Source organism: Cyanistes caeruleus, chromosome 2, assembly GCF_971803275.1.
Source record: "Cyanistes caeruleus chromosome 2, bCyaCae1.hap1.1, whole genome shotgun sequence".
In the NCBI taxonomy this organism is placed as follows: Eukaryota; Metazoa; Chordata; class Aves; order Passeriformes; family Paridae; genus Cyanistes; species Cyanistes caeruleus.
In genome coordinates, this window is record NC_141702.1 from 14246503 (window position 1) to 14261843 (window position 15341).

General features: G+C 40.8%; 1 protein-coding gene across 3 annotated transcripts in view; it reads right to left on the reverse strand.

Annotated features, from left to right (window-relative positions):
* Nucleotides 1-15341, reverse strand: part of LPIN1 (lipin 1) — an 81899-nt gene that overhangs the window by 56972 nt on the left and 9586 nt on the right. For 2 of the 3 annotated variants that reach the window (XM_023922609.2, XM_086875844.1), the window contains one exon: nt 4055-4111. In XM_023922609.2, the coding sequence (XP_023778377.2) occupies nt 4055-4111 (57 nt within the window). Of the gene's footprint in view, nt 1-1953; nt 2091-4054; nt 4112-15341 lie in introns of those variants that run through there. The other variant, XM_086875846.1, reaches the window with a different exon arrangement.

Below are 15341 nucleotides of genomic sequence, written 5' to 3' on the forward strand. Positions count from 1 at the left end.
CGACAATTTTGCTTAAGCAAATAGTCTTTTCAGTCTGGTTGCTGTAAAAGCTGACAATCTTATTGTTGTCAGCTCTTTCATTCTTAAAAATATATTGTTATAGATAAAGTTAATAATGAAAGTTGTGTGAAAATCCTAGGAACAGGCCAAGGCCAGAATTAAATCCTTCACATAACAAGACAATTAATTCTCTTTATTTATTTGCATCAAGCCTGGGCAATTAATCAGTAAATACTGCATTCTTTATCTTATCTAAGCAATTCATTCTGCTGATTTACACTGAGAATTTATATAAAATTCTAACCGGAACCTCTAAGACAGTTGTGTTAAAGCAGGAACACTGTCATTTATTTCTGTTTTTTGTTACTGTCATGTTTTACATCTTCTGTAAGGACATGCATATCTATGTGATATTATCTGAGAAATTAGCTTAAGTTTTATAATTTCTACAACTGGAGTGCTAATACAATTAATAGGCGTGATTAAGTTTGCAAAATCATGAAAATGGTACTTTATATAAGTTTTATGTTCAAATTTCTGTGAGTGGCAGAAGTGTCACAGGTAATTCAGTCAATTCTTCCTTCACAATACTCTGTGTCAAAATGAATGTAGACTCTCCAGAAGTGTTATAGCACTAAAATCCCTAAACATAGTAGTGAATGTTATTTTATAACTATAATTAAACAGCATTTCATCTCCATCACTCTAAAAATAATTATTTGGAAAACTAAATTTAGATTTGCTGTGACAATGGGTATATTAACCAATGGAGGAACTGTAGTCTGTGGTTTGAAATGCAGCATTTTTATTTTCTCTGATTTCTGCCATTGTGTTGAAAGTTGAGCAAAAATTAAAATTTTACTCTAATGAATACTTCAGTATAAAAGTCTTGAAGCCTAAAATGCATAACAGTTTTTGCAAGTGAAACAGACATATCTTAAAGGGGGTTTATTATGTCTGTGTAATCTGGTCACAAAGTATGATGTGTTTGAATGGCTCTCAGGAGGCAGTGACCCATCAGAAGGAAATGTAATAAAATGTTGAACTGAGAAGGTTGAAATAATTTTAGTTAGTCCAGTGTTAAGATACTCTAAATTTATGTCTTATCAGCCCTGCCTGCTCTACATGTAGATCTTTAGATCCTGCCCTTACATTGATGGGCCAATTCTGTCTCCATATATTCCTGTTCACTGTTTGAAGAAAGCTTACCAGCACTTGTGCATACATGAAAGAATTGTTTAAAAACATTATATTTCAAAGCTGTTTTGAGAAAATAGGTGCCTTCAAAAATTAACATACTGTGAAAATAATTTATCCTTGTTCCATAAATACAGAAGAAGTGTGTGTTAAAACAAGCACTTTGTGTAAATCTATGGAAATAATGTACTTTGATGAAATTAGGAAAATCCATTTCATTAGGTCCAGCACATCCTGGAACAGAAAGCCTTTGTCCTGGTGGCTTGTATGCTTTCCATATTCCATTATGCAAATGTGAGAATTCATCAGGTACTTTGCTTCATTCCTTCTACCCTCATTCCATATCTGCTTCAGAAAAATCTACATACCATGCACAGACTCTAAAAGCCAGCAGCTTCTGCCCACAACAACATCAGCTTGTTTTAGTATTACTCACACGTCAGCCACATTGTATTGGTTGTATCATGCACAAAGAGAATTCCCATTCCAGTGAGTTTAGAGTCTGAAAGTATCAGGCCTGGTGCTCAGTTCACACAGAGCAATATAATCCCTTTTAGTGCAATGAACTCTGTATTACACAAGCAACGGATTTGCCCATTGTTTCAAACAGGTGAAGATTTTCTTTTTTAAAGCAAGACTAGGAACAGGAAAGAAATGTTTTGTATCAAGCTCTGCCATAGTACAAGAAGAGACAAAGGACTGGTCAGAAAACAAAGAAAATAATCCTATTTAATAGAATAAAAAACAAAGTCATACCCACAGGTAGTTCAGAGTCATGTCAAGGTACATGTCTGCTTCTGATGTGAACTCTTCAGACACCGTTTTCCCCATTCCAACCCCCACACTGCAATTTGGGCACTAACAAAAAGCCTCCCTGTGCAGTCATCCCAGTGATATCAGATGTCACTCCCCTGCAGCCCTGGATGACAGCCCAGTTCATTCACCCTGTGTGTTTTTCATGTTGCTTGCGTGGGGTTGGGATCATGCTTATTGCTTATCTACCTTGTCCAGGTCAGATGTTATTTGTTCTGTGTAATTCTGCTTCCTGTGGCAGATTCAGCCTATGTTTTTTTCACTTTCTGTCTCATACTGCTAACTTCTCTCTGCAGATATTGGCACAGCTTAGTGCAAACACCTCTTTTATTTGAACAGTCTCTAAGATTTTCTTTTATTATTAGTGGTTAGCTAGTTTCCCACAATCTTCTTTCTGTAGAGTAGATTTTAAATGTAGCACATACACATTACAAAAATCTTCCTCCTTTTCTTCTTCATGTATTTCTGTGCTAATTTATGAGAAATTTAAGACAAAAATCATAGTACCGATCCATTTTTAAAAAATTAAAATTTTGCCCAAATAACCCATAACCTGATCCTTCTTAAAGTATAATCTTATTGTAAGTATGTATTATCCTCCATTCTCAAAGTTACATCACAAGTTCACATGGCATGTTTTGGTTACCCAGCAGATGTTCTTGTAAATTTCAGAATTTCACCTGAATGCAGATCTGAATGTTCCCAAAGCTTCCAATGAAAAGATCACATCTGTAGTATTGCTTCACATATGTTTAATTTTCACATTTTATGCTGTCCTTTGCTAATTGGAGTTCCTTCCCTGTTTATTTTACTGGCATTTTGAATTCCCGGGTACTTTTCTGTCTGCAAAGCACAGCTACTGAATTGCATGTCCAAACGCAACCCCTGCCAACAGCAACCAACCCCTTCCCCATTTCACACTGCCTGTTTGGCTTATCTAGGTGTCCAGTTTATGTGACATTGCTAATATCAAGCTCAGCATGAAGGTTAGATCCTCAATTTGTTGAAGCTGACATACCTTCCTACATCTGCCAGACCCAACTGAGAGGCTGACAGGCTCTGCCAACCAGCTCCCACACTGGCAAACTACAAGCAAGTCTCCACAGGCTCCTGGATCAGGGAGGTTCCTCTGGAAACCATAGAGAATATCCTACACTGCACTGTGCAGCTTGTCTGGAACCCCCAGAGTGGGATTTACATGAGACAGCAGTGTAGCTATGCTAACATGCCACTCCACCCAGGATAATACACCTGTGAAGCCTACGCACAGCTGGATGGTGGCTCCAACAGCTCAGCTAAGCAGATGTGATTGCACAGCTCTGCTTGGTGTTGGGTAGAAATGCTGTGTACTTACCTGTGATTTCAGTCAAGTCAGCCTCTAAATATTCTGCCCCACCATCACTGTAAGAGTAGGTCACTCTGAGGAACAGAGTCCCGAGTCACTTAGACAAGCATCAGGTTTTTCCCTGGATCTGCCTCTTTTGCCTCCTCCGCCAATCATTCAGCAGTGGCAGTTCTGTAAGTGGTGTGGGAAGCTCTGTTCTCCCCCTCTCATTCCTTCTCCTGAGTGGTTCTGTCAGTCCATGGTTGTGTCCCAAGACCGCCACCTCACAGATGTGCTCTCTGCTTTCCAGGAGAGCAGCAGCAGGGATGTCTGGGCATGTTTTCCCTGGCTCGGGACATGTCTCGCATCTCACATTTGCCACAGGTTTATTCACTCTGTGCTTATTGTCCCAGTCAAGTGCCAAATTGCCAAATTTTATTGTTGTTTGCATCCTTATCCTGCTAGCAGTGGCCACATATGAAGGCCACCAGTTTCACAGAGCCACCCAGCCTTTCACAGGAATAATAATATCACATTATAGTGGTGACACACAGTAACACAGTGTCCAAAGAGTGACACTTGGACACTCTGCACTGGGTACCAGGAAGTGGGCAAGAATTAACCACTCCTCATCCTGATTTACCAAAGACCACTGGACTTCAAGCTGGGCCTGCTCTAAGGCACTGAAATTAAAAAGCAAATGAACAATTAAATTCCTACATTTAGATTGCGTGTCCAGACATTTCGAATCCAACCAGGATCTTTCATCAATGGAATCTGAAAGAAACAAAACATAATGAAAAATAATGTAGTTAATTAACCATACACAGAAGTTAATATATACAGGCCTGAATCATGGTCCTTGAACCCAGCTTCAGTGAATACCTCTCCTAAGATTCCTCTGTAAGCCACATGGCCTTTGTGTCATCCTCACTTTTTATCTGGACTGAGAAACGTTCTTAATTCTCTCTTTCCACCACCTCAGTTTTTAGGGGTTTTGCAGAAGTATTTAGTCCCCTGCTAGTAGGATATGTATCATCAGCTGGAGAGAACTTGGAAACCAGCAAATTCTTTGAGCTCTGAAGAAAAATAGACCACAACAGTCTCTGTTTATTCTTTTGCAGGATGGGGATGCCAAAGATCTTCTCATATGGCATCATCCCTAGATGTGTTCATGGTACAGGAAGACCTCTGGTACCCAGTAGGACAGGAAAAGCAGTTCTGTAGAACAAGAAGAACACACTTCAGCCCCTTTGAAGCAACCTGGTGCACAGGGTCTGCATAGCAGAGGCATGAGCATATTCCATGAGTAATTCCTCTGCAGACAGGCAGCACAGGAGCCTCAGCAGAGTGACTGTACCTCCAGAGACATAGACCACAGCTGAGGTGACAATTACTGTGACAGCCTCTTTAAGAACGCACAGAAGTAGGAGTGAATGGTGATTTCATTTTTAAAGAAGCCACAGTTGCAAGACATATTGACATTAATTAATACCCACTAAGTAGGGTAAGTTTTCAGTGTTGTTGGAGATGAAGGGACACATATAAATAAAAGGAAAAGTTATTGAAGAGAAATTCTGAATTGCATTTTATAATACTTCTTATTCCATAGTGAAATTTCATACTGAAAGGACCAACTCTACAGGATTAATAAAGATTGATGATGATGGTGATGATGATGATGATGATGATGATGATGTGAACAAACAATTTGAAAGATTTTGCTTTATTGCCTAGAAAAGTTATGGTCAGATTTCCTGGTGGTGTGTTCTCAAAACAACCATATTCCCTCATATTCAAATCTCAACATTTTTCAAAGAACAAATGCTCACCAGGAAAAAAAACAAGCATTCTGCTCTCTATCATTCTCAAGTTATATGACAACCAGAATACTCTGTGGAATCCTACTAAGAAAATAGAAAAGGCATGAAATGATCCTTTTTCTGAACTTTCTTCCATTTGAATAAAGACCATGAAACCATTACAAATAGGGAGTAATCCAAAATAGCAAAACAAACACTACAGAAATAAATTCACCTACTTCTGGTAGGTCCAGTTCTTAAGGGTTCCATTACTGTTGATTACACTGTTAATTACACTCACACACTCTGGTACGTGTATAATTAGAATATCATTTCATGTGGGGGATATGACAAGTAAGTTTGAGGTGACACAATCAGGAAGACAGAGAGGTCTGGCACATAGGCCTTCTCTGTTCACAACAATATATTGCACTTGGAACATTCCACTAAGGATTGCACCACAGTGTTTAAACAGAGTTTACCAAGTCTCTCAACAACCTTATAGACCAGAAGATATTATAAGTTTCGTTTATCAAATTAAGAAATTGAAATACACCCTGATTAAATGACTTACTCTGCATTACAGAGGAATTCTAGCACCTGAATGAGGAAACACCTCTTTCCACATGGGCCATTGTTTTAACAAGTGGTCTATCTTTTTTTTTCTCAGAAGCAGAATAAAATACTGGCACTGTTACACCAATAATTAAATGATCAGTAATACTCTTGCAGGTTAGATTAATAATTGAAATACAGATGCATGCTGTATGCAAATACTAAATTCAGTATAATTGCCTTTTCCTCTTGCACGTACCTGCTTATGTTTAAGAGGCATCATAGAGTAGTTTGGATTGGAAGGAACCTGAAAGACTATCTGGTTCCAACCCCCCTGCCATGGACAGGTGCACCTTTAATGAGACTAATGTGCTCAAAGCCCCATCTGCTGTGGCCTTGAACTCTTCCAGGGATGAAGCACCCACAACTTCTCAGGCCAACCTATTCCAATGTCTCACCATCCCCACAGTAAACAATTTCTTCCTAATAGCTAATCCAAGCCTACCTTCTTTCAGTTAAAAGATGTTCACCCTTATCCTACAAGTCCTCATTAAAAGTCCCTCTCCAGCTCTCTTGTTGCACTTTTGGTACTGGAAGGTGCCATAAGGTCTCCCCAGAGCCTTCTCTTCTCCAAGCTGAACAACCCCAATTCTCTCAGCCTGTCTGCAAAGGACAGATGTTTCAGCCCTCTGGTCACCTTTGTGCCTTCCTCTGCACTTCCAGCAGTTCCACATCTTTCCTGTGCTGAAGGCCTCAGAGCTGGGTGCAGCACTTGATGTGAGGTCTCAGGAGAGCAGAGCAGAGGGGCAGAATCACCTCCCTCACCATCAAAAATGCTGCTTTTGATGCAGCCCAGGACACAGTTGGCTTTCAGGGCTGCAAGCATACATTCTTTCTTTTTCTTTCTTTCTTAAAAACAATCAAAATTCCATGATCCAAAAGATAAATCTCCATAACATCATAATAGGAACTGCCACAGGAAAACAGTATGTTTCATTGGCAGAAAAGTCAACAGTGTGTTGCAACAGAGATGGTAATTTTAAAAAAGTGCTGCTGCCTGTGCATTCAGTTCCTCTGAAAAACAGTGATCAGAGACAGTCCTGTAAAACATTCTTTGTGTATGGGTGCAACAACCACGCGACTCTACAGGATCCCTGCCAACATTTTGAAAGTACAGTTAATTGTTTTCTTGCAGTAAAGTATTTGATCTTTTGAGTTGTCTAATCTCTGTTCCTGCTCACATTTGAAAAACAGCCCTAAGGAGTTTTCATTCAGACCTGCAATTAATGGAAAAATTTAGTATTTAATGAATTATATTTTGTCCATTTTTTGAGGGACTGTTGTAAATCGACTGCCTTTCCTATTTAGTAAGTTTGGAAATGCAAACTGACATGAATAAAAATGATTTTAAAGCAGACACAATGCATTAAATCTTTCCTTTAGATGTGCCAGCCTCAGCAGGCACCCTGCTGACCTTAGAGAGCAAGCTAATGTGGGGAAAAGACGACCTTGTGCTTAAGCTAGTGAAATAGGACACAAGTGCTATTCCTGTACAAGACAATCAGAATCGAGGCACAGGCACTGGGACACTCTGGCCTGTGCCTTGATGCTGGAAAAACAGCACTTGTGGTTGGGCTTGGGTGCTTCCACAGCCAGCTGGCAGCTCCCAGCTTGGGAATGAGCACAGAGCATTTCCAGCAGGCCTCTCAAGGAGGCCAACTTGTTTTGAGTGCTGATGGAGCTCAATGGCAGGAGGTGACTGGATCACACCAGGTAGCATCAAAGGCAGAGAATGGGCACTGTCACTGTTTAGTATTCTACCACCAGTGTAGCCAAGAGATCCAGAGCTCCTCTGGAGCTACCTGAGCTTTTTTCCTTCCAGGATTGTGGGTATATCATAAGCATTACTGAACAGTTTTCCTGATGTATAAAATAAATAATATACTCCTAAATTGTCAAGTGAAATTGAATAATATTTATAAGAAAACTTTAAGTATTGGTACAAAGCAAAATTTGCCTTTTGGCCTCTAAAGAGAGTCGTTATGACCCTATATTGCCTAGCCCGTAAGCATTAAGCCAAACTGTACTTTTCCCAACTATACATGGAATTAAGATATTTCTTTTAGCTGCCAGAAGGTGAAGTAAAACAGAAGACTCAGGGATAACAGATATTGCCTGATATCTGCAGAAGAACAGATTAGTCTATATTTCATACTCTTGCTTAGAGGGAAAAATGTATCTTATTATAAAAATATTGCAAGCAAAAAATAGTAGTAATAACTGTAATCCATTCCCCCTTTGGAGAGATATGGAAATGCAGTGAGCATGAAATGGAACAGGAAATATTTAGGCATTAGGAAAACTTTATAATAGTAGGAGCACCTGGTATGGCTTGTCAGAAGAGGCTGAGATCTCTCAGAGGAGGCTGAACACACATTTGACATAAATGTTTTAATTACAGTCAAATTTGCCTCTAGGCATAGACATGGGCCAGGTGATTTCTGAGTCTCTTCCAGCCTTGTATTCTGTTAGTCTGTGATAAAGTGACATGGCAGAATGACAGTCCATTTTCAGGAGTTCTTTCCTAACAAGGAAATCTCACAGTGGGAAAAAATTCAGAAACTGGTGATGAAAACCCTGTTTCATGAAATGCTTTGAATTTTAAAAAAATACTGCAGAAACAAGTTATAGGGAAGCACAGCAGAGTGGCCAAGGGATGGGCAGGGTGACTTAAACAGCTCTTCTGTCTCAAGCTTCTGACTCAGTCTCACGATATCACCTGACTGGTGTTTAGCTCATCACACTGATGCAACAGGTGTTGTAAACAAAGTTATTCATTTGTGAATTACTCAAGTAATTTAAATCAAGTTCCTACAGTAATCATGCCTCTAAATGTAGTTAAGTACACACTGAGTGCTTCATTTCTGCTAATACCAGATAGAAACATCCTATTACTTCCCTTGAGGAGCATCTGATGCTCAGTGATTTGTATTTTCCCTGTAGTGTGCGTGCCTAGTGCAAAGCAGCTGGTCTGTTCCTTCACAGAGAAACAGAGTAGGTTTGTGAGGAGATGCTATCTCCACTACAGAGTAATTTTAAGCAACAAAGAGGAAGGAGGGCCACCTTCTTTCATCGTAGGATTGGACAATCCAATTGCCACATGACCACATTACCTTTCTAAGTGACCTAAAGTAAGAAAACCATTTCCTAGCTTCTCAAATAAGTCAAGTTTGACTGACAACTTTAATTTTCCTAGGGAGGTTGTAACTAGTCAGACAAAGCTTGGGACATCAGTAAATAACATGGAAAAAAAAATTAACTAGCAAAAGTTCTGTCAGAAACTTCAGTAATGAGTTCCTAGTTAAAGGGCTTGATTTTCTAACACTCAAAAAAAAAACCAAAACCTTATCCATATTTATGTTTTATAAGAAGGCTACCAAAATAAAGCCACTGGTCTGTAGAAGGCAACATGGGAGCTGCTGCCCACAGAGATGACCATGGAACAGTTTAAGTACTTTGCAACATGAAAGACAGAGTCAAGTTTTGTCATATGAAGCAGAAAAAGCACAACAACAAATCAGTTTTATCACCTCACTCAAACCTGGCTCAAAGTCAAAGAAGCCATTATGCTCAAGCACTCTGGTAGCTCCAGGGTCCCGAGGCATCACATGGAGACAGAGGAACAGGTGTAGGGTGGGAAGATCACAGCAGTTTGGAGTCTGCTTGCTTGGTCAGCCCTCACAGCCTCTATTTCTCTGGAGACAGCAGGGGTGCCAGGGCAGCTCTTGCAGCATGAACAGTGTTCTCCCTGCCCCTTCTTTGCTGAAAATATGGATACCTGCATTGTAATCATAGAATGGCTTGGTTTGGAAGGGACCTTAAGGACCACCTAATTTTAACCTGCCACCACCATGGGGAGGGATGCCACACACTACACCAGGTTGCTCAAATTCCCATCCAACCTGGCCTTGTATGCTTCTAAGGATAGAGCATCCACAACTTCTTTAGGAGCCTGTTCCAGTGCCTCACTCCTCACAGTACAGATTTTTTTTTTTTCCTAAAATATAATATAAAATTCTCCACTTTTAGTTTAAAACTGTTCCCCCTTATCTGATCACTTCCTGCTCATGTAAAAAGTTGTTCTCCCTCTTTTTTTGTAGTCCAAGTACTGGAGGGCAAATCTAAGGTCTCCTCAGAACCTCCTCCAGGATGAACAATCTCAACTCTCTCAGCCTGTTTTCATAGGAGAGGTGTTCCAGCATTTTTGTGTCCCTCCTCTAGACTTGGTCCAACAGGTCCTTGTTCCTGCACTGATGACCCCAGATCTGTATGCAGCACTCAGGCAGGGTCTCACCAGAGAACCTTTTGATGGAGCCCAGGATTCATTTGGCTTTCTGGGCTGAGGGTGCACATTACCAGTTCCTGCTGAGCTCGTCATCCACCACAACCCCTAAGTCCTTCTCTGCAGGGCTGCTCTCAATGAGTTAATCTCCCAGTGTACTACATCAAGTTCCTAAATGATTTTGAAATCCAGATGTAAGCTGAATGCTTTGTAAAAAAAGTGAGAATATCCATGGCATTTCTGTCCTGGAGGTGCTGCAAACTGCAGCTGGGCTCAGGCATGTTGGTTTGCTCACCACACTTTGAAGTGAGTTTGAAATAAAGATAAAATTAAGGACTGAAGGAAAGACACTGTGAAGCTGTTCATTTAGCCAGAAACCTCACTGAATTATGTCCCAGGACTGGGTTAACACAGGGGGCTCTAGTCTTTGAAATACACCCTGAAAGAGCCTCATGCCAGGTATGGATTCTTCCTTCTGAGTTCCTCCCTTTTCTTAACCTCACCCTAATCTCTCATAGAGAGAATTATCAGTTGTTTATCTAGCGTCTTGCAACACATGCTGATAAAGGCTGTTTTGTCATCTCCCACAGACCGTTCAGCAGGGCAGGGCATGTTTGGCTGCCACCACCATTGGCAGAGGTGATGGCCCCACCACCACACCAGCTGCAGTTAACACTGCACCTGGGAATGTTTCTCTTAGGAACCACCCCAGGCTACCAAAAGGTGTTTCATGAGGTGATGTATCCACATCACCTGACGCTCTCACCCCACCCTCCCTCATGGCATCAGCCTTTCCAGACCCAGAGGTGTCCCCAAGCAACTTCTCCATCAGCCCTGGACATGGCAGCTCCTACCCACAGCTTTCCCCAGACCATGGAAGAGGGCAGTACATGCCCTTCACCAGAGAAGGGTGAAAATGGCTGCTCCTCCTCACAGCCATGGGCAGAAAGCTGGTGTGTTGAGCTTCACGACTGCAGTACTGACACTGCCCATGGCCGATCAGCTTAGGCTTGGTGAGGCTTTGGGTCAGCCAGACCCTCATTGTTAAGTACAAGGCAAAGGAGCTCAGAGCTAGATCTGGCCAAATGTAGGATCTGCAACCATGAAAAATCTGTAAATTTTGGGTTTTCATGATACAGAGCAAACAAGACTGATCTGGCCCACTGAAGTTCCATCTGAGACACAAGATACGTGCTCAGCCATGTAAACAGAGGACTCTCCAAAGAGAAAAAAGGAAGGAACTATTAAGAAGTTCTTGATTTAGTTCAGAGGGATTCTGGTCAAACAGGTACAGCAGCAGAGCTGAACTGGCTGCAGGCTTGTTTAAAGACTTGAGAAACTGGGTTTGTGCCACACACCGGATCCCCAGGCTCCCCAGCACCCAGCAGTACACAGAGCAAAGCTGCTACTGCTGCTGTGCTGCGCCTGCTCCTCAAATAATACCAGGAACAGACTGTGTTTTTGCTGCTAGCAAACTTCACCATTGGTCACATACAAATACCTTGTACAAATAGCTTATAGAAGCTTGTGGGGAGCCTTCAGAAAGGGACATTTCCCTAATCCAATTTATTTTCTGTGCAAATTTAGGCATGAATTTTAGGAGTGGGGAAGGGGTTAGGAAGATGACAGCAAAATACTTGGTGCTGTACACTGAAAAGCTGCATGAGACTTTCACATTATGAATTGAACCCTTTGTCCATTTGCCTATGGCAGCTGCCTCCATAGAGGCATAAAGGTCATGGCAAGTGGGAGGTAATGGCCATATCTGGGGCGGACCTCCAAAACCTAGCTGGGCTTTTTATTCTCTCCATTTATTTACTTTGTTTGCTTGTTGGCTTACTCAGAGGTCTTCCCTGTGGGTATCATAGCTATTTTAGGCTGCCAGTGATGCTTCCCATCCCCCTGTCCATTGATTTGTGGAAAGCCTCCCATCAGAATGCAATTTATTTAAAGAATATTAAATTTTGCCACAGAGGGAAGCTCCTTCAAGTCAGTATTGATATGCAAGTACTTGCACATAAGTCACTGTCCAGAGTCATCAAGGGCACCAACAGTGATGAGCACAACAGGTTTTAATGTATGGCTTCATGACAGGCTTGATAGAGCCATAACCAGCCTTCATTAAAGTGTGAGTGAATTAAAATATACATGGGGTTTTTTCCACTTTGTCCATATAGGAAAAAAAAATAAATGTAGGTTTGCTATTCTTTGAAACCCTTCAAGCATTCAAATCTTAAAGCCTCACATGCATCTTCCTTACAGCAGAAAAAATTGTATTGTGTGTAGTTTTGGGGAATTTTTAAGGGATTTGCTAGCCACAGCTTTTTAAGACGTTTATGTCATTTTGTGGAAAATAGGTATGTTTGTGATATGAACAGAGACCTTGTGTCCCAAGATCAGATTTCTGCAGTGGAACAACAGAAGAGGAAAAACAATCCTACATCTGAGGGGTAGGTCAGGAAGTTTGGAAACTTCCATTCCAGCTGGCACTATTGCAGGCTGTCTGTGCTCTGCTGCACAACCCAGCTAACCTCACTCTGCTTCTGTTTTTTTAAATATAAAACAGAGAAACATTATCAACTCAGACTACTGTTATGAAAGTGAATTTCTCAATTTTCACAGTTTCTGACTTCATTGGGTCAATATACAGGGCTCACATGGAGTAAAGACTGCGTGTATGCAAAAGTAAACACATGTTCATAAATAGACTTTGGAAGCAGCTCCCTACTGGCTCTTGTCCAGAAAGGCAGAAAATAAGGAGGAGGGGAGCGTGCGTCTTCATTGCAAGTGATTTGTTTTTCTTGCTAATGCTACACATTGTTCAGGACTATTTCTAGGAAAAGGCAGTCATAAAATCCAATCAATATAAGCTGCAACATTACTGACTAGAAGAAAAACAGCATGTGCTGAACAGGAGGAAGTCTTTGAATAAAATTCTTGGAAAGAAGCATCTCAGAATGCAGTGGGCCAGGAACATTTTTTCTGTGGTACACATTTAGTATATGTTCACGCAGAAAGATTTAAAAGTATTTATAAATATTTTTAAATGTTAATATTGCCTTGGGCTTAACTGGCCTTTAATTAATACTAAAATAACTGCATTGGTTTTGAAGTTATTTTACCATGTTGCAATATCACACTTTCAGAAGTTTTCTGCTTCTCCTACTTTCTTCAGTATTTTGCCTAAACAAGGCTCAGTGGCCTGGCAGCCCTCAGTCTCTTTGCTAAATGTCATATAGTTTTTCTCCAGGCAGGGCTGTGCTGTGGGTGAAGATTTACAGATCCCTGGCTGTAGAGAATGAAGTTTGTCATCAGTGGACACTCCACAAAGGGCTGTCTGACTCAAGAGTTGAGCAGCCCCAAGTGTTAGTTTTACACTCCTGAAGATGCCACTGCAGCTAGGCTGGTGGTGAAGCAGCACTGGATTGATAGAGCACAACCAGCTGCCCTCAGGAATGCTTTGGACTGTGGTTTTTGCATTTATTGTTTAAGAATAATATGGAGAGAGAGGTTACAAGACCTTCACCTCCAAACCTCCCCCCAGCATCCAGCAACACAGCCAAGGCCATCAAAGATCCACCTGTGTCAGTGGAGGATCCCAAGTGCTGTTTCTGTTGACTACACCGAAATGATTTTCTCAGAAGTAAAATCAAGGGAACATTCAAAGCTCCATGTTGTGAATAATCTTTTATTGACTAGTTTGAACTTTAAAGGTCCTGACTTCAATGGATGAAGGATTTCTAACTGTTCTGTGAGAACTTAACACCTCCTGATACTCCAGACTGGTGGGATTAATTTTTAAACTAACTTAGATTAAGTAGTCAGCAAAAAGAAAGATGGTGGCAATAAATAATCTGTTCACTGTAGCAGGCTCCTGCATATTTCCTTGTTTTCATTTCTTTTTGCAATGCCTGTAATGTAATTATTCCTCTGTGAAGGGATTCCTGCAGAGGGCAAGCACATAAATCCCGCTGTTCTTATTTCACTTGAGGTGCCAACAAGATTTTACCTTTTCAGAGCCTTTTTCACCCAGGCCACAGTCTTCATTATGTGGCATCAGTTGAATAGAAAGATATCCTTTCTCTGGGCTGGATTGTTAGTGCTTGTGTTTGTGAGATAGCACTGAATTGAAATGAGTCTCCATGGTATCAAATTGAAAGATATTTGATGTAAGAATCCTACTATATTCAGCCCAGATGTACCTCTCTGACTTTAATGTGAGAGAATAGTTCCCTTAACTTCAACACCACCTTTTTTTAGTGGGATTAGATCCTGGAGCTGCCCCTTTTACCTTAAATATTCATAAGAAAGATGGTTACACCTGGATTCCCTTCCTAACCCACAGAGTGTTGCACTGTTAGAGCATAATCCATTTAAGTTTACTTAGCATGGTATGACACAGAGCATTTAAATACAAACTTTTTTTTCTAAATGTACCTCTGACCTGTCTTGGAAAGATCATTTTCATAACTGCCTGCTATTCTTTTCCCATTAAATGTTCCATCCTTTTCCCCCACAGAATAAATTTGCTTCAGTATCTCACCTAGAGCATACCACTTCCATGAAGGTCAACTTCTCTTCAGCAAAGATCTCATAGTCAATGAAAAATTGAAAAAAAGTGCAAATACTCACTGAAAATCAGTTTAGCAGTCAAAAGAACTTCCTTTGTTGCAGCATTAAATTATCCCAGAGTTTATCAAGTATCAACTTAAACTAGGGTTTATAAAGAAAAAGATGTACAAAGAATCACATGGTATACTGCTGTTTATTTGCCTTCAGCAGTGCTTTGCAGCTTTAATTTGGGCTCACTTTGTCACATACAGTACAGGGACAAAATGAAAAGGCTGTGACAGGATGCCTCTTTTGTGAAATCCTCATTAATTTATGTGAAATTTCCCCAAATCTTATAATTCAAAAGTCTAGGCATTCATTTGCTCTCTGCTACTTGCCACCAACTTTATTAATATAATAAGGAACAAGTCATCATTAATGTAGGCAGCCTAGGATGAGCTGAAGGGCTTGTTTGACATGTAGGGTCAGGAACATGCTGCAGTTACCACAAGGCCAGCAAGTAGTCAGGAAGTATGTCTGCTCCAGCCTGGTTTCAGGAATGCTTGTCTGAGGATTTACAAAGCAGAAAATAAACTACTGGTGTTGCCAAGCAATTAAGACCACTGTTCAATAGCTGTGAATTGAGACAAGCCAGTTAAAGTGAGGAACTGCTTCTTCCATGTGTAAATGTTGTGCAGATTCCTAGTGAGTAGCATCTTCCCAAACCCTAGAGGAAGCCTAAGTGAGCTCACACTTC